The sequence below is a fragment of the Squalius cephalus genome, assembly GCF_949319135.1.
Source record: "Squalius cephalus genome assembly, chromosome: 6".
Classification (NCBI taxonomy): Eukaryota; Metazoa; Chordata; class Actinopteri; order Cypriniformes; family Leuciscidae; genus Squalius; species Squalius cephalus.
Genome location: NC_137127.1, coordinates 45,150,642 through 45,172,975, shown reverse-complemented (window position 1 = coordinate 45,172,975; position 22,334 = coordinate 45,150,642). Strand labels below are relative to the sequence as shown.

Genomic DNA, 22,334 nt, shown 5'->3' with positions numbered 1-22,334 from the left:
TAAACACAAATATCTTATCTTATCTTATCTTATCTTATCTTATCTTATCTTATCTTATCTTATGATAGGAGAATATGTAGCTCATACTTGAGGAGGAAAAGCACATCTCAATTTTATTCAGAAGCCCAAACTAGGCAAAACAATATGTAAATTGATTGCGGATTTTTAAAGTAAGATTAAATTCTTATCACTTGTAATCAATCAATGAGATCTTTGTAACACTATAAAGCAGACTACACTGTAAAAAAATAAATGAAGTACAATCAACTTGGATGTTTAAGTCATTTCAACTTAAATAGCATTAAACTGACTTTAAAAAAATGAGTTGAATCTTGTATAACTTATATAAAAAAGTTGAAAATGGCTTAACTTATTTTGATGAGTTAAAGCAATGTAAAGACATACAGTATGTTGTTATACTTTATTGATCACATCATTTTTTTATAGGGGACTTTCATAAAATCAGTTGTCACTGATATATATCTGCCAAAAATATATCTTAGTAAGACGATATTTTAAATGCTTAATTTTATTATCAAAGCATTGTCATGTTTGGATTACACAAATAATGCAATGTAATACAATGTTAATTGAGAGATGAACAAATAAACATTCCTCAATAGCCTGATGTATAATATTTGATGCTTACATTTGATGATACATACAGATGATTTGTATAAAAAAAATATGTATGGATAATCAAGTAAGTTGCTTCAGTCCAGTAAGTTTTCATCTTCAAATATTAGAAGTTAATCTTAAATGTACTTTACTAAAATCAGATTCCACAACAAAAAGACATGTGTACCATGATCTGAATGCCTTTTACTTGCTAAAACAGCATAAAGTATCAATCAGACGACAGAAGGCATGCAGTACATTTAGAGGCCATAAAATATATTGCCTATCAAATATAATACAGTAGGCTTTATATGGTTAATATTATTCAGCCTACAGTTAGGCTAATGGCTAATTTATGTCAACTTAGTGAATTAATATGCAATCTGCGGTCAATATTTAGAGGGAGAACTCTCCGTTTTATGATATGTACCAACCCATAAACCAGCCTGAACGCCCCTACTTCTGATATCCACCTACCTGCATGCCCAATTAGCCAGAGTAAACGCTTTACACGTATCCTGCTGGTACCCGGGCAGCACACAGCACTAATCAGTTTGTCCTGCTCGCGCCGGTGTGTCCCGCGGGCTCAAGAATGACGGTTAGTGTTGTGCAGCCTGTGAACAACCTGGCACAGGTGTGTGTGGTCAAAAAAGGCAGATGGGAAAAAAGGGCAGCACCTGCACCAACCGCCGGGATGCCACTCTGCCCAGCTGTGCTCCTGTGGGCCACACACTGTACTTCAGGAGACACACACACTTCACACTGCAGCAGTGCCCCGATGGCACTCCAGCTGAGGCAGTCCTGTTCTCTTTTGGTCCACTGATCTGTGTTGTTGTAACACAGCCGTGGCAGCGCAGACTAAATTAGAGTAACTTGAGTGTAATAGAACACGTATGTAGAATAGCTGGCTCTCAAGTGCATGACGATCCGGTTTGCCTTTCTCTCTCTACTCATCTATCTTTATCTCTCCCGCCTGTGCTCCCTGTGGATGCTGAATCGCTGATGTGTGCTGCTTAGCTTCTGCGCTTGCCACTGTCCGTTCTTGGTAAAAGCACAACAATTAGGTCTCTTTTTTTTTGCATCCCTGGAGATCCATAAATCTGTTTTTGTTGTGCAGTGCAAAATACAGCTTGGCATTAGAGGCATATGAGGGACATCTACTGCATCTAATTGTAATATTTTGAATTTAAATATGCTAAACAAAGATTGGGATAGTTCACCCAAAACTGAAAAACATATCATCACGTACTCACCCCCATGTGTTTCCGAACCCATAACACTTTCGTTCATATTTAAAACAAAAATGAAAATATTTGAATGAAATCTGAGATATTTTTGTCCCTCCATTGACAGATACACTACTACCACTTTACGAACTACCAGTTTTTTTCATTTTTGTGCATTAATATTATGTACTGTGGTAAAAAAAGAAAGAACATTTAAAGTAGGCAAAGTGTTAATGAAAATGAAAAAGGTATTATGCTATTGCTTGCATAATCTGTTTGTTATTCATATCCCAGTTTAAATGTCATTATGCAGTGCTATTTTTTGTTTTAGCTGTAATGATTGAATGATAAACTGTTTTTCCACTTAGTTCTCGTTTGCAAAGATTAGAAGGTATACCTCTCTTTAGTCGACACACGGTGCTTTAGTTAGTGCTTTGTTCCCTGATTTTCACATCTTTTGATGATCCGCAGTTAATACTCTCACAATTATTTCCGACGCTCCTACGTGACCAGATAATAGCTGAAGCAAATCTTCACCTATTGTTTTAAAATTACTGAGCATTTTTGTGGAAAAAGTGTTTTTTTTTTTATTAATAGTAAAAGTTTCTTTTATTACTTTTGTCTTCTTGCAGACTTGCCGTTGGTGAATCTCTCTGTGGAGCCTCAACCAGTCCTGGAGGGAAACCTGGTGAAGTTTCATTGCTCAGCAAAAGCTAATCCGCCAGTCACCCAATACAAGTAAGACGCCAAATCATTACTGTAGGTGCTTCATAATAACACACCCTGTGATGAGGATCAAACAGAACTAACTATAATTCACATTTATCTTCTGACTGGCACATCACTGTGTTGCATCACAGAGAAACGCTCTGGCATTTAGTTGCAAATATTTTTAGAGCCGTCTCAAAACTGAAATCCACTATCCTGGCTGGCATCGGTTCGGTATGTCTAAGCCAAGACAAGGATCAGGGCGCCACATCAGGCATTCAAATCAAAGCAGGGATCTGATACACTGATCCAATATCCAAGAATAATGTTTCCTGTCCTCTCCAAACAGATGAGAAAGAGGTTGGAATACAAGTTATTTATTTCCGTGAGATGTAGCCTCGGCCTCGCGGAGGGCCAATAGCGAGACGATTAGTTAGAACGTTTCTGTGTGGGTTTTAAAACGAGGTGAAAAATAAGAGCAGTAGAATCAGTAGTGAAGGGAATTGCACAGCGGTGATTCGAGATGTACTGAGGAATAGAATGGATGTGTGATACAGTTGTACATGTAGGTGGGCAAACCGAGTTGTTTCTAGCCTTTTTTTTAAATGACAGAGGCTGGAATCAGACATGCCTGTGTTTGATTACCCATCAGGCCAGAGGAGAGCCTTGGCAGAATGAACACACTTTGGCCGTTTTGTTTTTCACACCTGAGCTTCAGTGAGATGACCAGAAAAGGCATAACTTACCTATTTACATTGAAATAATGTCATAATAGTATGGCAGAGTCTAACAATTCAGGCCAGAAATATTTACAGACTGTATAGACTTCAGCACGTCAACCATGGTATCTTGTTTTTCCACCTACATTGTTTTACATACATGTTATTTTCTCTTCATGGATATGCATATTGCTGCTAGAATCTTAATTATAAACGACAGGACCAATAACATGAGCTTAAGCTGTAATGCTCTTCATTTAGTATAGGCTTTATTGCTCTTTACATATGTTTCAGGTCCTGACAATGTTTTTCCAGAACTTATAAACTCTAGCTTTAGTCAGTGCAGTTGTCCATGGACATTTTGTATTTTTCTTGAAACTAAGTCCTTTATCTGATAGATTTCTTTGTTCCTTTATCCCTGTGAGGTATGTGGCATTGGATGTTGATAATATAATATATGTAGGAGTAATATTCATCCTCAATTCAGCTCGAGGAAACAAAAGATAGCTGGCGGATGAGGGACAGAGGGAAGGAGAGGGAAGAGGGAAGGAAAGAGACTGCGAAGCTGTAAAAGAAAACAAACAAAACACCAGGCAGAGCACATATTTTATTTAGGCATTTTATTGTTTTATTTTTCTTCAGAACAATGTTGTAATAGCGTCAGGTTTTATGTGAGGTTTTCTTTTCTTCTATTCAATAAATACATGTTTTCACAAAGTTAACTTTCAGTAAACATTGTTAGGATGTTTCCTTGGTAAGCATCAGTGATGCGCGGGTCCAGCCTGATCTCACGGCAATTCGTACGAATTCATACGACCTCACTCGTATGAATTAGTACGATTTTTGCTAAATCGTACATATTGTACGAATTGCCCAATTCGTATGAATTCATACGAATGACCTACCCCTGACCCCGCCCCTAAACCTACCCATCACGTGGGTTTAGACAAATCGTACAAATTCGTATGAATTAGCCAACTTTTTATCACTCGTTCGAATTCGTACGAATTGGTCGTGAGATAGCGTTGGCGGGTCAATGTATAAACACCCCCGCACCCGACCGACGTTTTCAACTAACCCGCCCGCAACTCGCAAAAAAAAAATAATATTGTACCCGACCCGCTTCCTGACCCGCGTTTAAAAGTAGTAAATGCTCATCGTAGCGTCATTGGGCCATATACGTAGGAACTAGGGGTGCTGTATGATATAGCCTAGTGTTATGTAATAAAGGCTTGATTTATTCATTTATTTCGTTTCATTTTCTTAACAATTAAGATGCTGCATGTGTTTATCCAGTCTAATGTGCGTCTCTTCCCCGACTTTCCCAACAAAAATCCCGCCCCCTCTCAGAAAATACATAAAACTGACATTACTGAGCTATATGCGTTTAAAAGTAGCCTATTAAAATGGTACAATGGCAGTGCTCAGTTCAACGTGTTGGGAAATCAGGCATTTTGTCCCGCGTCAGCATTTATTCAAAAGTTAATAACGCTCAACATTCAAAAGGTAGGCTAAATAAGAATTTCCCACTTGTATTAGTAGGCTTAGGCTATTTCGCCACGTGGATGCCCAATTGAAGCTCTCACAAGCACAACATTTGTGTATTTGCGGAGCTTCCACTCCCCAGTCTTCACCTTTTCACTTGCCTCCATCTCTACCTGCAGACTGAGCTCGTGCGTCATAAAACTGTAGGCCTATGTATTTCATATAAAATTGTGTCTAGTACTATATAAATTACAAAGGTTTAATTGGCATCTTTATTTCAAACGATCTGACCGACCGCGACCCGAATATCATTAAAAATATTTTTGGAAGACTCGTAACCGCGGGTGACCATCCAATCTGGTACACTGAAAAAAATTGTTTTATAATCAAATTTTCACTCAGAAATTGCTGGTAAATTTGACAAATAATTACAAAAAAATGGCAAGTAACACATTGAAAGACTGAAAAAGTATTTTTATGTAAAAAAATACTCCAATAATCTTTGTTTTATGTGTCTGGATTGCCATCGTGGTGTAACGCCATACAGTCTCAATAAACTATGCCACTTTGCTGTAGTCTGCTGCATCTTTCATAGCCTGCAAGTTAGGATGCTGCATTGTGCAAATTGCATTTACCACATCATTTTTTACAGATAAATAGATTTTACAGAATTTGCACAGTTAATTTAGTGAATCGGGTGGTGAAACAGCACTGACAGTACATGAAAATATTTTTCATTATTGTAATATTTGCTAATATTTCGAGTATGTGAGCTGTGCGGAGCAAGGAATGATTTTGCTTGAAGCAAGGAGTCGGAGCGTCAGTGTTTTCTTTCACTCCAGGGTTTCTGAAAGCACTCCATCACGAGCATAACATGTTAACGGCCCATGAATTCCACACGTTATATTATTAGCGATCAGAATTTGTGAAATATTCTTTCTAATTATATGATGCTATCCGTCTCAGGACAGTGCACTGATTTCCTCTTTCTCACGTCCGTGTCTACGGGCCCCGTAGCAAGTGCTGACATTGATCTGAGGGAATTTAGTGGCATCTCACTTGTGAATTTAATAAATGTCTTGATTGACGCTCGCTTTGATGACTTTCACTGTGGGAGAGCAATAAAAATATCAGAGCCAGAGAGTGTTAGAATTAATGATAGCCTTCTGAGGAGGATTCATGTACCATGCTCCATTGAAATGTCCCTGACATTAACGTGGGGTAATTTTGTCGGCCATTGATTAAGGGACTAAAGACGTAGAAATGCTATTATTGTGGTGTCACCATAATGTGGTGTGGGGAGGAGTGGTCATGTGCACTGAGATGGATCATTACCACTCTGGTTCATTTTATGATATGGGAGTCAGGAAAGATGTGGACTTCATTTGCCCCAAAACAGTGTCTTAAGTTTGAACATGACATATTTTGTCAGTGGCTCTTTTATATATGTATAAAAAAAGGGGTATTCTGCTACTTGCAAAATGGTGCTTTATATTGAAACCATGTTGTGATATATTATGGAACTAATATGTTTCAGATTAGTTTATGTTTTTAGTTTCTACTATTTGTGTTGTATTAATGTTGTATTGTCCATTTTTTTAAACCTTTTTCATATTTAATAATAATATTTAGTTAGTTATTTTTTTATTCATTTGCCATTATTTCACTATCTCTGACAATGTTTGACAAAAGAAAAAAAAAATTAAAAAAAAATTAAAAAAAAATGGAAAACAGTAAACATGTCCTTTGATCTAACAAACAAACAGATTTACTCCCCAATTATCACAATAAGAATTATGTTTGGTGTGTTGTGCTTGTTAGTTGTCTGTTTTGGGGATCGTTACTGTAAGCCATGTTGTGCGTCTCTGCAGTGATGTCTTTGACATAGCTGATGAAGAGGTTTTCATGGTGGGTTGCTTGCTTTGCTTATCAAGCGTTTGATGTGCACACACAGATACGGGCCGTTTCGTTGTTTGTTTTCCATGGCCGTGCTCCCCAGCGACTCTTAGAAGCAGCCAGACATGATTCATCAACCAGGGAACAGCACATGGAAAACTAACCAACAGCAACAGATGCAGCCGATATCTCAAAACAGAAAATTAAACTCCGGGCATCTGTCCTGCTGGCTGCTAGATTGGCCAATATGAGTCCATGTCGTGATGGTATCATAATGGAGTGAACAGCTGCAGCTTGATTGTAACCTAGAAAGTGTGTGTGGCGTTATCAGACTGGGAGAGAAGGATGGAGAAGACAGCCTCATCATCTCCGGCACCTGTCAGCATACAGATGAATTTTGAAACTTTTTGAGTTTTGCGCAGTATGAAAACTGAATTTTGAGTTTTGCCCAGTATGAAAACTGCAACATTAGATCTATCAAATCCAATCTGTGTTGCTGTTTACCACACAATTATTCTACCCTTGTGAAAAAAAGTGTGTTTAGATGTACTGAATGTATATGTAAAAAAGAATTATTTTCAGATATAACATTAATAAAATAAAAGGCCACTTAAGTATACTTAAAGAGAGTACATTTTCATGACTAAAATATATAATATAGGCATTTTTGGGTGAACTATCCCTTTAAGTCCTGCTCTTTAACTAATTGCATTTAATATCAATTTTGCATTTTCATTTAATTGTAAATAAATGAATTAAGTGTCCAAAAACATTACATTCAGTTCACACTTACTGTAAGTATATTATTTTGAAGTATATTATTTCCATAATAAGTACTGTTTTCTGTACTTATTTTCCCCAAGGGTATGCCTCTCCTACCAATCAAAAAAGATCCTACAAACAAACACAAGAAGCGCTTTATTGTTGTTGTTGTTGCTGTAGTCGTTAGTGGGGTTTTTTTAGAGCATTGACTTACAGGAATGCCAAACATTAGATTCCTCCTGATACTGTACCCTTCTACTCCAGAATAATAAAGGAGTCTTTGAGTTTTCCAAAGTTTACACAGGCACTCAGTTGGGTCATGTTTGTTCTGTTTTGAAGACCCTGGCCGAAGCCCAGCGGAGCCACTGTGCTCACGGATGTTTTGGCTCTTTCAATGTGCAGCGCTGAATCCTTCAGCTCTGGCAAAGCTAACCCACCATTTGGGTCTTCTCTACCGGCCAAACCTCCCAGTCTGCCACCCCATAGGATTAAAACCAACATGCAGTCCTGCTTTGCTCTACATTGCCATTTTGTGTTGTCAGAATACTAGTTTGAATTATTGGTAGAGCTGTAAATGGATAAAAATGACTGAATTAAATATGCAATTTGTCACTGATTAAATTTAATTAATAACATTATTTGCATAGGCTATATTGTTTTTTTTATTTCCAAGTGAGACTTTGCATTATTGTGGAAGATGGAGAAATCATTAAATAGACATTACAAAAACTAAATGTAGAAGTTACAATGGATCTATAGATATTTTTACAAAAACATGTTCTGAGTGAAGAGCCAAAAAGAAGTACACTTAGCATTCTTATAGCACACAAGCTTGAATGTAAACTGTTAGTATTACAACGACACAATTCTGGTAAACATGAGAAAGATTTAAGAGGCTTGTATGGGCAGCGCTCCATAAATATTGTGTGTCATAATAGTTGCTTTCCCCTTTTCTGACTTGAGGAAATTGCATTTAAATGAATAGGAAAGATGTGCTGTTGTCATAAGGGACCACAGCCAAGATCGAATAAACAGAAAAAAAAAAAAAAAAAAACATTGTATGAATACAAGTTTATAATGAAAGATGCACGTAGCTAACGCACAAATATAAGCTAGTTACTTAAAAGATGATAATCATCCTCCTAGGCTCCTGTAATAAACAGGCTATTTAAAGCTGAATTAAATTATGGCATAGTCAATCTTCTCATCTAATTACAAAGCAGCAGCTTCAAAAGCTTCAAGTGTAATTTATACGTTACTGCAAGAAAGAAAAACTCTGGTAGACGTATAGCAGGTGACTGCTTCTGTAATTGCCCATACATATAACGTTTCACAGTGATGCATATTCCCTTTCCCTAGAACAATTTCGTCGAGGAAGGAGACGACAAGCGCAGCCGTCTGCAATGATTTGAATATTTTTGGAAGCACAGGTGTGCCTGTGCAGATTTAGCAGACTGTGTTCTAAGCTGCTTATGTTAACAACATGGCACAGTGCTTCTCAAGCACACTAGCTAGGCCAATTACAACTGCTCTCCCTCCTTACTTTAATTTAGTCAAGAGGGAGACTGTTATGATTTAAATGACACTCTATCAGGCCCCACAGATGGCATGAGTTAGTTGCAGAGGTAATGAATTGTGCGCTCACTCCCACAGAGCAGGTGAATAGTGAAGTTTTGGCACCGTTCTACCAGTGCCGGCTGCTTTGAGTGTACTGAGATGTAAAACTGGCTTGGTAAAGCGATACTTCTCAACAGCGAGGAGTTAACTGGCATTGAATATACTCGTTTATTGAAATATGTACCCTAGTGTCAGGCTGTGACACCCATTCTCCATTAGCTTTGGCTTGTACAAATGTGTCCCATCTTAGTCGCCAACAGGGAACCACAAACTAGACCAAGCAAGTGACATAGATATGCATTACTTTGTCAGTTTGGGAGAAACTAAGTCCATTCCTCTTACATAAACGAATAGTTCCTCATGCAGAGCGCTGACAATTGCTTAACATCTAGTCTCATTGGTACAGTATATGGGGTTTGTGTCATGTGGAGAGAGGCTCGGGATTTGTTTTTGCCAGTCTGGCTCCATTCAGTGTTGTTAACTTGGTATCCAGACAAAAAAAAAACTTGCTGAGGCAAGATAAATCTCACTTCAATGATTTGTCATATAACAGTGTTGTAATTTCCTCAAACAAAACCAGGATACATCGGCTCCCACAGAGGGTGGTTGTCTTTCTTTCTGTCGCTCTCTATCCACCTACAGACAGACAGCTATCATGTCTCATTAATGACTATGATAGAAGCGAATGGATTAGACACCAGGTTTTCCTGTTATTGCCATGGTAACCTCTAAATTGTGTTTCTCTTTTCCTGTGATAGCGTACATCTGGCAGGGACTTGTGATGATGGCTTTCTGTTCCATTAAAGGAAAAAAAATAGGCTTAAAAGGGGTTAAAAATATAATACCACTTTTACAAATGAGTTTAAGGACATATCAAATTATCTTAGATAGCAAGGCTTTGAATTTATAAATGTATAAATGTGGGTTTCAAGTGTAAGGGAATTTAAGACTGAAGTTTGATGTAATGACTTAAAATGGTTTTACCAAATTACGACATATTCGTAATCTTTTGCTGGACCTGGAACAACATTCTGATAAAACATATCCCTAACCCAGTTCTTAACCCTTAACGACCTATCCAATTATAAAGGAAATGCTAGATTGATAAGAATGTTTCACCAAACCCAGCTCTAAACATAAGCCTTAAATCTGACTAGTTTACAGAAGGTTTGTTCCAGGACAAATAAGGACAGGGGTGTCCGATCCTGGTTCCTGAGAGTTTAGCTACAACCTGTCCCAACGCTGGACTTTTAAAGTAATCCTGAAGGCCTTAATTGGCTGTTTCATGTCTATTGAGTGGAGCTAAACTCTAAACAGGAGCAGGATTGGTCACCCCTAAATAAGGACGTTGATCAAGGAACATTTACATGTTTTGCAAAATTGCAAAAGTTTTACCTATAGAGGTACAACAGCTTGTCACTGGGGCAGTACCCTTAAAAGAACAAAGTTGTACCCTATCTAGCCCTAAAAGGAGCATATAAGAGAAGAAATGTGTAACCTTAAGGCACTAAGAACCTTTTTTAGGCAGGGTAAATAATATTTCCCTTTGAGGATCGAGTGACAAGCTGTTGTAGCCCTAATATAATGTTTGCAAAGTGTACAGATTAAAGGAGAACTCCGGTCAATTTGAACATTGAGCTCATTTTTCTGTAAATTTGGAGTGCTGTCAGTACAGAGAACAACGACAAAAATCGGTGTTGCCTACACCGTGTTATCCTCTTTTTAAAATGTGCACCCTGTTGACTTCAATGGGGCAAGTTTTAAACCTGCTTTTAGCCTCTTAACATCCTTGATGTGTCATTACAAGTTCCCAGCCAATGTGGGTGATTCCTTCAGAACACGCGTGAATCTGACTGCAGTAGATGTGCAAGATATGAATAAAAATGATGTTATTTCAGCCAGCGCACATACCTGTATTTACATCCTGTTTTCGGATGAAGTCCAGAGTAGTCGATTGTCGAGTTCGGGCTCATGATCGTACGTACTAAACCTATGCGCGTGAACTCGACAATTGATTACTGTGGACTTCAACCGAAAACAGGATGTAAATACAGGTATGTGCGCTGGCTGAATATACATCACTTTTATTCATACACTCTCAGAAAAAAAGGTACAAAAGCTGTCACTGGGACAGTACCCTTCAAAAGGGTTCTAATATGTACCATTCAGGTACTAATATGTACACGTTTGGTACCAATATGTACCTTTGAGGGACTTATATGCACTCTTTAGGTACAAAGGTGTACCTTTTGAAAAGGTACCGCCACAGTGACAGCTTTTGTACCTTTTTTTCTGAGAGTGTATCTTGCACATCTACTGCAGTCAGATTCACCCGCGTTCACTCTGAAGGAATCACTCACATGACCTGTGCACTTGTAATGACACATCAAGGATGTTAAGAGGCTAAAAGCAGGTTTAAAACTTGCCCCATTGAAGTCAACAGGGTGCAAATTTTAAAAAGAGGATAACACGGTGTAGGCAACACCGATTTTTGTCGTTGTTCTCTGTACTGACAGCACTCCAAATTTACACAAAAATGAGCTCAATGTTAAAATTGACCGGAGTTCTCCTTTAAAGGGATACTTCACCGATTAGCATTAAGCTGTGTATCAGTAGAAACCCGGTAGTATTTTCGAATGACTGTGTTTCCCTCTCTCATGTCCTCCTGAGACGAGAGATTTCTGTATTGTGTGTCTGGAAAAAATCATCATTTTGCGTCATCAGAGGCTTTTTTGTCCAGAGGCGAGAGACTACAGCCAGTAGTAGGAGCTCGTTCCGCATGTGTTCAACCCGCCCATAGGGGGATCTCACGATAAAACAGTGTCTTTTCAGTTTCGAGTCGACTAGTAGCCTAGCTATATCATTTCTTCCGATACTGCCCTCTGTAACCGGTGGGCGTGGCTTGGGAGTGTCCTCGTAGGGTAGCGAAGCAAGTGCATTCTGGGAGTTGTTGTCTTTCATCCACATGAGCCAAAAATACATTTTCTGGCTTTTCTCAGTCTAGAAAGCTCCAACTTCTAAAATAATTTCCCATTTCTACTACATAAATGACCCAATTTAAATACACATTCATCTTTCCAGCGGTGAAATATCCCTTTAATGACATCCTGCAACATTTTGTCATTCAATGCTAAATGAAATATATGAAACCATCAAGTACACTGACTTTTGTGTGGTTCATCATTAACTTTTGTTTAGTACTAATACTTGTAATAATCACTTTCTACTGCTTGTAGGTGGGCAAAAGGAGGAAGCGTGATAAAGGAGGTTTCAGGAGACACTTATGAGGTCGTAGTGGACCACTCGTTTTTCACAGAGCCAGTTTCCTGTGAGGTCACTAACCCACTCGGGAGCACCAACATTAGTCGAAACGTGGATGTCTACTGTGAGTTCTTTCTGTTTGTTCATAACAGAGGTGTCCAAACCATCCTGGAGGACCACGTTTCTGCAGAGACTTTCCACTTTCTCCAACATACATGCACACTTCTGGTAATCCTAAACACCTCGATTAGCAGGTCCAGGTGTGTTAAATTAGCATTGGATCAAAACTCTGCAGGAATTTGACCCACCGTGAGCAGGATTGGACACCTCTAAGAGACTATAATTCTCAGCTTCCTTCAATCTCATATTAAAACAAGCTTGCAAATGTGACCTCTCTGAGTAGATCTTATAACCTGGTCTGTTTTTCTCCAGTTGGACCTCGGATGGCTGCAGAGCCCCAGTCTTTACAGGTTGACCTAGGATCAGATGCTGTGTTTAACTGTGCCTGGACCGGAAATCCCTCTTTAACTATTGTATGGATGAAAAGGGGCTCTGGGGTGGTAAGTTGCTAGACATTGTTGTTGGACATTGCCCTTTAACCCTACTGCAAGATCAATCTTTTGAAGCAAGCACACAGTTCTCTTACAGCAACCATCCCATTTTTCATTCTAGCTACATTAATAGAACATTGATGTTCAGACAACATCTCATCTTTGTAAAGAAGAAGAGATCAAGCAGACATGAAAAATCTAGTTTTTAGCTTTTCATCCATTCATTTTAAAGTTCAATATGATATCATTGATATAAAAACCTTTTGATCTATTAATACATTGGCTTTTATTCCTGAACAGCTCAGGAACTGAATAGAAAAAAAAAAAAAAAAAATCATTGAATTTTTAAAAAAAGACGTTAATATTTCAAGGACATGATGGCACATAGTGTTTACAGCTGTACCCCGATGGCAAACGTCAGGATTTTTAAGTTTCCATGCAATCCCATTGCATGCAGACGGATAGTGCCTCAGTTTGGGATACGTCCGTTTGCTGGCACAGACATTGGGGGAAACCGACCGGTCTTATTTCTCTCCCGGTTGACTGTCACCTACCATCTCCCATGTTCACATGGTCCTCCTCATCTGACCCAAATTGGATTTTAATAATTGAGAAGAAGGCCCTTTTCTAAGCTTAGCTGCCCATCCGTCCTGATTCGTTTTGACTCTGGCCAGCTCCCTTTGCACTCCTTTTTAACGTTTTGATCTTTGACTTTTGACTGCAGGTGCTAAGCAATGAGAACATCCTGACACTGAAATCCGTCAGGCAAGAGGATGCTGGGAAGTATGTGTGCCGTGCGGTGGTGCCTCGCGTTGGAGCGGCCGAGAAGGAAGTCTCTCTCACCGTAAATGGTAAGTTTGACTCTCTTCTAAAAGGTGCATGGCTAATGAGAGTTTGACTAGCAGGTATAAGGTGTGTCACTTTGTGTTTGACGGTTGCAAACATCCCCGTTTGGAACATGTGTAAGTAAATAAGGTGCAAGCAATTGAAAATCCAGGTGACAGCTAAATGAATTAGACCTATTTTGGCATTCATATTGACTCTGAGACAGAAGTTTGATGTTTACTCTTCGGTCTGCTGTTTCTATGGACTAATGCTGATTATATTCAGTAAGAATTGCATGAGGAGCTGTTTCTTAGGCTGTGACAGGCTAATGAACACAGGAGAATAGCGGGAGACTGGCTACTCTCAGATAAATGACTTCATTACGGCCGCTTGAAATTCAGGCGGCATGCATTAGCCGCACAACAGCTTTCATTCGCAAAATCCAACACGTCTTTTAAAAGCTCCTTTCTCTCCGAAGCTATTTGCCATGGGCTACGGCTTTGACGTGAGAGGAAAATAAGAGAAGTTCAGCCAAAGTGACAATTGTGTTTGCATTGAATGATTCCTCTGCAAGTTTAGAATCACTAATGCAGTTTGGTGCTGTGAAATGAAAGAAAATCAATAAAGAACTGTTATGACTGATAGTATTAATATGCAAAGTGAGACATTCATTCTAGACCTACAGAGAATGCAGGAAATTATAGAAATTACAGATGACATCCACTTTCATCAAGTACATTCTGTTCTTTATGGGGACAGTGAAGAGTACCTCTTCTTTGCATTCATTCTTGACTAGAGAGTTCTGGATTGCATGGAATCCTTAATAAATGCAGTCATGTTGTTTGTTTTTCTGGTAGTAGAAAGATATCTGGAGGTTTATGAAAAGATCAAACACTGTGCCATCATGTTTCACAGTAGTATTAAAACATTTAAGCCCACAGGCAACTAAAGTTGCCGAAGGCTCTGCCACTCTTTTACCATCTGTGAATATTTTTTTGAGTTGACTATAGCGTCTATAAAGAACAGGTATAAAAGTAAGGAACCTTAGCAAGAGATTTTGACAATATACTGTGTTTAACCCTTAAAATAAAAATAAAAATACTGAATAGAATGACTGTCCATTCAAATGGAATCGAATTGTGCATTGAATTCAATAGAATTTTCAGACATCACTTTTGAATCAAAATAATCGAATCACAGTCGACCTGAAGATTCACACCCCTGGTCTGGCACTATATTAGTATGTCACTTTTTTACAATCAGATCAATTCTCAATGGTTAAAATCAAATTCTCCTCTGCTTATTTTTTCTCTCAAAAATCCACCACATTACAGAAGTGAAATGAAGCAAATTTGGTTTCACATTCTATGAGAATGTGTTAACAATTATGCAAATAATGCTTAAGACACATCTGCGAAAAAAAAAAAAAAAACATTAATTTGTTTGTTGATGCCGTGTATATGTAGTATCTACACTGTAAAAAATGATCATGATTTTAACAGTAAAAGACTGTAAAAATGCTACAGTGAAAAACTGTTAATTGGTTAACAGAAAGTTGCCTTACTATATACGGTAAATAACTCTGATAGATCTAATGGTACATTTAATGTCGTTTTACTGTAAAATACAGTTAAATTTACATTTTTGGAAGTAAAAAACAAGTCATTGTATAATTTACAGTGAAAAAACGTAAATTGACATTCCCACAATTCCCTGCATGACACTTCACATTTGATGTATTTTTGTTGAAATAACTATGTTTCGTCATAGTTTTCTTTTTTTTTTTTTATAATCAGTTATGTACATTAGGGTTTTATGTTACATTTAATGTTGTTAAATTAATGTTTATTGTATTTTTAAAATGTCATGTGTGTTACCATGATGGTGCTTAATGTTTGTGTGAATTACTTTGTGCACCTTCTATATATTTTAATATTAACTTGTGGAAGTACTACTTGTTATGAGCTTTGATTAATCATGTGACTCTCATTACTGCTGTGATTGTTGGTTTGTCAGTGTAATGCTATGGTACAAAACAGATATTAATAAAAAAAATTTTTTTTTTTTTTTTTTTACAGTGTAGCAGTGATGTAAATATCACTGAATCCCAATGTTGAATTCACATGTTTAAAATGTAAAATTTACATGTAACTCCGTAAGTATTGTTCAAGTACAGTATTGTTCTGGTAACCACAGCTGGCAGTTTTTTTCCGTAAAAACAACGGGATTTTTTTTACAGTGTAAGATTACCTTCTCTGAATTGCTATTTTATTAATTACCCATTTACCTTGTTTATTATTATTTTTTTTGCATCATTTTACACCTCTTGACCTGGATCTGTCTTAAAAAAAGCTAGACTTTTTTGATTCTTTTCAATAAGTGAGCCCTTTCGCTCTAAAAGCCTCAAGAGGACTCCAAGCTGTGTTCCAACTCATTTCTGGAAGTGAACACGAGTGCTGGATGTTAGACTCGAGCACCTATAGCGCAGTCTTTGATGTGGCAACATGTGGCGCAGGCTCTCTTGTTGCACGGAGCTGATTGTTTCAAGTTATGGTGCATTTGGGAGATGAAGCCGATCATTTCACATCTTCCTCATCAACATGTGCTCCTGACGAGTGAGTGAAATTCAAGAGCATTGACGTGAAGAATGATTGATGACCAGAGCTTTGTGTTTCAAAGGCTTGATCAGTAAGAGAAAAATAAAAGGGAGAAAGCAAGTGAGAGGGGAACTAGAGCTCAAATAAGAAACAATTGACCTATGCTAGGTTGACCCTCACTGAGTCACATAGAAACTAATTAATGCTAACAATTAAATGCACATGTTTAGAATTCGTCAATATATGTTTCCTCCCAGTTGCCTGTCACTGGAACCCAGAGCTCCTACTGAGACTCAGAATATAGACAAGAGAGTTCCAGCGTTCTCTCAGGGCCAATGTAATTTAATTATAATCAAATAGCTAGCAGGGGACACCGTTTGCAGAAAACACGCTAATGGATGCACATTGCTTTCTGCTTTTTGTTCCCTAGATCCTCAGATAGGGATCTCATTTATCCATGTGTATTTTGAGCCTTAATGGGATTTAATATCTGGATGTGTCCTTATGTTCATTTATTTGTGATGTTGCTTGTGGATATGGCTTGCGGATTCAATTTGTTTGTTTTGTTATATATACACTACTGTTCAAATAAATGATTTTTTTTTTTTTTCTGCTCACCAAGGCTGCATTTAAAAAAAAAAATGTAAAAAAAAACAGTAATATTGTGAAATATTACAAATGTAAAGATAATTTTTCTATAATATTATATTTTAAAATGTATATTTTTTTTTCTGCATCATTACTTCAGTCTTCAGTGTCACATCATTTTCACTTCAGAAATCATTCTACTATGCTGATTTGCTGCTCTAGAAACACGTATGTTGCAAACTCTTTTTGCGGGTTTTTTTTTTTTTTTTTTTTTTAGCGCAATTTTACGGACAAAATTGCGATTGTTAACTCATGATTTCTGTTCTGTCTGTGCGCACCAATCTTGCACTTCTATCTCCTCCTCAACCAGACCACCTAGAGACTTCGGGTTTTCGGCATTATGTTAAGGAAGGTCTAATCTCGGGAACGCACAAAAAAAAAAAAAAAAAAAAAACATAAAAAGATTTACTATCTCTTAGTGTTGTGATCCCATGACGTCAGAAAATTGCGCTAAAACACTCACTGAGTTTTTATTACTTGTTTAGTTTAACCTGGACACTTTTTTTCCAAAATTCTTTGATCAACAGAAAGTTCAAAAGAACAGCTTTTATTTCAAATATAAATATGTTGTAATATTATAAATGTTTTTACTGTCACTACTACTTTTACTGGTCAATTGAATGTGTCCTTTCTGCATACAAGTATCAATTACTTAAAAATAAATAAATAAATAAAAAAACGTAGTGTGGCAGCAATAACTGTTCTCTACATTGATAATAATTAGAAATGTTTCTTGCATGCAAAATCAGCATATTATAATGATTTCAGAACTGAAGACTGGAATAATGACACTGAAACATTACATTTTAAATTTTAATAATATTTCACAATATGACTATTTTTACTGTATTTCTTGATCAAATAAATGCAGCCTTGGTTAGCAGAAGAGACTCCTTAAAGAATCCTAAAGATTCCAGGCTTATAAACAGTAGTGCACAGTAAGAATAAGAAATTGTTTTATTTTGACAAGGCATCTGTTTTCTTGCTGCTAAATGTTAACATCATGCAGGGGAAAATGTTTGTAATATGCAGGAGTATCAATGCGACAATCAACTCACTCATGCGACAATTTCTGACACAGTTGTCCATGCGTAATTGTATCGTTGTATGTGAACAGATACAAATCCTATTTCACAGTGAGATCATTAACCTTTCCTCTTTTAGTCTTGATTGCACTGCAGAGACAGATCACACAAGCTCCACTGACTCGCTCATATAATGTCACCAATTGTGGAATCTGTGAAAGTGTGAAATTCCTTAATAGATGGATGGTTGAAAACGTGTGCTTTGCCATGGGGTGAAGGCACAATCTAGTGGAGGTGAAGTGCCTTAGGGAACATTGTATGCTATAACAAAAATGAGGTTGAAAGGAATAAGGGGGAAGTAATTTCTAGGCACTTCTGTGAGTTCAGGGAAGACATTTAAAAATAGGGAGTTGTGTGCCCAAGGTCAGTGTGCAGGTAAGAGGAGTCCAGGTCCTGCATTTATTTGCTGGATCTGCGGGCAAGAGGACACACGGATCGTGCACTATTCACGGAACTGGGTTCAGCCCTCTTGGAGTGCTGTAATGAAAATATATGGCAGCGGAAATGAGGCGAAACAAACCAGACTCAACCTTTCACATGCTACAATCTGCGAATCACCTCTTACTGCACACAGGTTCATGCACTCTTTCATCAAGCACTTGCAGTTAGCTGCAATCTGAGAGTACAGTAATTGGTGGGATGTTTTTTTTTTTGTTTTAATCACATTGTTTACATGTGTAGTTTTCAATGGCATACTCATTATTGGGTTAATGGAACATATTTGTGCATGAAAGCGTTCATGTATGTATGCCAGGAAGATTACATTATGTTTCCAGGGAAAAGTACATTAACTCGGCTTAGAAATGGGACATATGCGTCTCTGTGGAAGGTTGCTACTTCTGGTTTGTGTGCATGAGTGCACTGGTGCACATTTGATGACCAAAAAAACACAGGGAAATATATACTTGTCTAAGTGTATGTGTGTGCACAAGAGTGTTTACACACATAGAAAAGAAAAAAAAAATGGAGAAAAAGGAAGCTGAAATGGGCCCATTTTAGTGTCCTTCCTTTTGGAAATATTTTTCTTTTCCATCTCCTGATATCCATACCCCAGGAAAATTAGTATTCCACTCCCATGCCAACTTGCAGATATATAGGAGAAGAGAGAAATCACCAAAGATTAATGATTTGGCAAATGAAAGCTAGTGAAATAAATGGTGACAGTGGTGCAGAGATAAATGTGTTGTGCTTAGCGCAAGGTTAATAACTAAAGTGTAAAAAACAATAATCGCACTGTGGAATGGTACAAACTTTTGTTAACACTTTAGATTAGGGAACACATATTCACTGTTAAGATATGCGTTCCCTGAAGTGTTACCAAACTTTTTTTTTTTGCAATGAGCTGATTTTTTTTTGCATAAATTGTAAAATGGTTAAATTAATGCATCAGATAAGATTAGGTTGCTCACAACTCCTGAATATGAAGCATGAGAGACCAATGGGACAATGCTCAGTATGTCAGCTGTAGTAATGGAACGTCATCATTAAACGTTTGGGATAGGACTCTGTGGGATGACGACACTTTACACGACACCACCCCATGATGATCCGTACATTATGACTCTTGTACGCCTCCTACTGTCACAAACCTATTCCCTGCAATCCAATACTCTCTCTCTCTCTCTCTCTCTCTCTCTCTCTCTCTCTCTCTCTCTCTCTCTCTCTCATGCTATAAATTTGGCATTAAAAGGAAAGAGCAGCATTGTATTGGGTTTGAATGGGCAGAATCTTAAAGGAGTCTCCTGTGGGCTGGTCTATTTAAGAGCTGTGTTAAGGGTGAGGCAGTGAGGGTCTGGTCTTCATTTTCAATCTTGAAAAGAACTGATTTATGGCAGGCCTCATGTCTCCCGAGGAGATAAGACTCAGCGTGCCAACTGCAAGTTTATTTCTATAGGCAGCAATCGGAAGAGTGCCAATGGTGGAAAAATGTTATTTTGAAGAGATAACGGCACCCAGAGAGTCTCTTCATGTTCAGTTTTAACCCTGGGGTCTTGAACTTTGAACTCTGGCTTATGCTACACTTCACCCTCTTTTTCCAAAATAGCACAAAACAAGCAAGGCACTGATGTAAAGGGTAAACCATGTCCAGTCTCTCTCTCTCTCTCTCTCTCTCTCTCTCTCAGCCTCCAGCCTTCCCACTCCCCACGGAGTTCCTTAAACCCAGCATTCTGAGGATAAGTGATAAGCTATCTAATTATATTCCTCATTTACAGCCTGATCCATGGGCTGATTCTTCTGAGCCACCGAGCGCTGGCCTTACCTCTGTCAGCAGGGAATGATCTGAATGGATTTACCTTACGCCTGCAACTACACACACACTCCAGCCTTTAACGCATCCTATCGTGTGGATTGTGATTTTTGTAGTCGAAGGGTAGCATGCACATAGCATGCGTACATTACAAGCGGGAAGGTATCGCTGCAGGACTGATGTCTAATGAAGGGGTGTGAAGTGTAACATTCCTCTCCACCAGCCTGATATTCCCCTCACTAAAGCACTCCATCTGCCTCATGCTCATCTAGATGCTAATTTATTCTAATAAGAGCCAGTTAATAAACTGCAATTACGAATCAGCCGAGAGACACCGCCGCAGATGATTGGCAGATGCATGATTGGTGGATTGGTGTGTGCATGTGTACGCAAGTGCAGTTTTTGGCAGGGTCGGTAATCCATTAAGCAGGGAAGTTACTCCAAATCTATCCTAGAGAAACAGTGTTTACCCTTTACATCAGTGCCTTGCTTGTTTTGTGCAATTTTGGAAAAAGAGGGTGAGCTGTAGCATAAGCCAGAGTTCAAAGTTCAAGACCCCAGGGTTAAAACTGAACATGAAGAGACTCTCTGGGGGCCGTTATCTCTTCAAAATAACATTTTTCCACCATTGGCACTCTTCCGATTGCTGCCTATAGAAATAAACTCGCAGTTGGCACGCTGAGTCTTATCTCCTCGGGAGACATGAGGCCTGCCATAAATCAGTTCTTTTCAAGATTGAAAATGAAGACCAGACCCTCACTGCCTCACCCTTAACACAGCTCTTAAATAGACCAGCCCACAGGAGACTCCTTTAAGATTCTGCCCATTCAAACCCAATACAATGCTGCTCTTTCCTTTTAATGCCAAATTTATAGCATGCCATTGCAAGGCCTCAGTATCGCACACTTGATTGGCAGATCCTACAGATGAGATCTTCAGCCTCCTCGGTTAAAGTTTTACACCTCTCTCGAAGCGTGGGCCAGCAGAATTTGTCGATCTTGGAACTGGTAATGTGCATGTCAGCCTTGGTACGTGCTTCTGTAAATCTCCAGGGCAAATTCAACAGTATCTGTGTCTTATTCACATCCCAGCTGCAGTCCAACTGTACAAATGAGGGTCATTATGCAATGCACCAGATTCACAAATGTCAAGACGGCTTGACCGACGCATCTGAAGATGTGCTATTGCTGCACACAGAAAGTGGGTGGTAAACAGAATTTAATTTAAAAGTGAGGTTTGTGTACATTTTCTAGTGAATGAAGAATGTTATAACTTGGCAAACATGCAGACTCAGAGTATATTCAAGTGCACTTTTAGCATTTTTAAAGAGCCGGTTCAAGTGTCTGGAGTGATACTTGAGAGTCACAGTGAAACATGCCAAATTGATGTAGTCTGATGCATCTTCCACATCCAAACAACCTACAGGTATTTATAATATCTCTAACTGTAGGGGTAGAGATATTATGCTGTAATCTTGTACTTTAGGAACAGGTTATACAGAAAATATATGTAACATAAATCGATAGATGGATAAATTATTAGCAAATATTGTTTAAAGCGATGCATCTGTTTTAACCTAGACACGCTGGTGTCTTCTCTAGTGTCCTCCAGTCATAAGCAGTTTTGAAGAGATTCCTAGGACTCTCTCGCAAACAGGGAACTGTTAGCTCACAGTTCTGAGTATGTGACGAGTGACTATGTGTGTCTTTTCTCTCCTCAGGACCTCCGACCATCTCCAGCACTCAGACACATCAGGCTCCACACGGGGAAAAGGGACAGATCAAATGTTTCATCCGCAGCACGCCACCCCCAGACCGCATCGTGAGTTCCTCTCCTTCCAGTGACTCAGCTCAGACAGGACTGCAGCTGTTGAGTGGGCGCTTGCTGTTGTCACATGGCTTGTGTGACTCCATTAGACTCAGTAAACACAGTCCAATAATGCATAACGCACTCATGAGTTACGATCTGTTTAATAAATGAAATTGCATCTCAAATCATTTGTTTCCTCTATATGAGTGAACGGGTATTAGACATGGCAGGCTTACAGCCCTAATTTCTCATTTAATGCATTCTTATGCCCTGTTACCA

The 22,334-nt window shown here is 38.4% G+C and overlaps 1 protein-coding gene across 7 annotated transcripts in view; it reads left to right on the top strand.

Moving 5' to 3' along the window:
* kirrel3b (kirre like nephrin family adhesion molecule 3b) overlaps positions 1 to 22,334 on the top strand; it is a 199,505-nt gene that overhangs the window by 161,835 nt on the left and 15,336 nt on the right. For all 7 annotated transcript variants that reach the window (XM_079873360.1, XM_079873358.1, XM_079873355.1 and 4 more), the window contains exons 6-10: positions 2,477 to 2,582; positions 12,268 to 12,416; positions 12,725 to 12,852; positions 13,568 to 13,694; positions 21,967 to 22,067. In XM_079873360.1, coding sequence (XP_079729486.1) covers positions 2,477 to 2,582; positions 12,268 to 12,416; positions 12,725 to 12,852; positions 13,568 to 13,694; positions 21,967 to 22,067 — 611 coding nt within the window. The remainder of the gene's footprint in view (positions 1 to 2,476; positions 2,583 to 12,267; positions 12,417 to 12,724; positions 12,853 to 13,567; positions 13,695 to 21,966; positions 22,068 to 22,334) is intronic.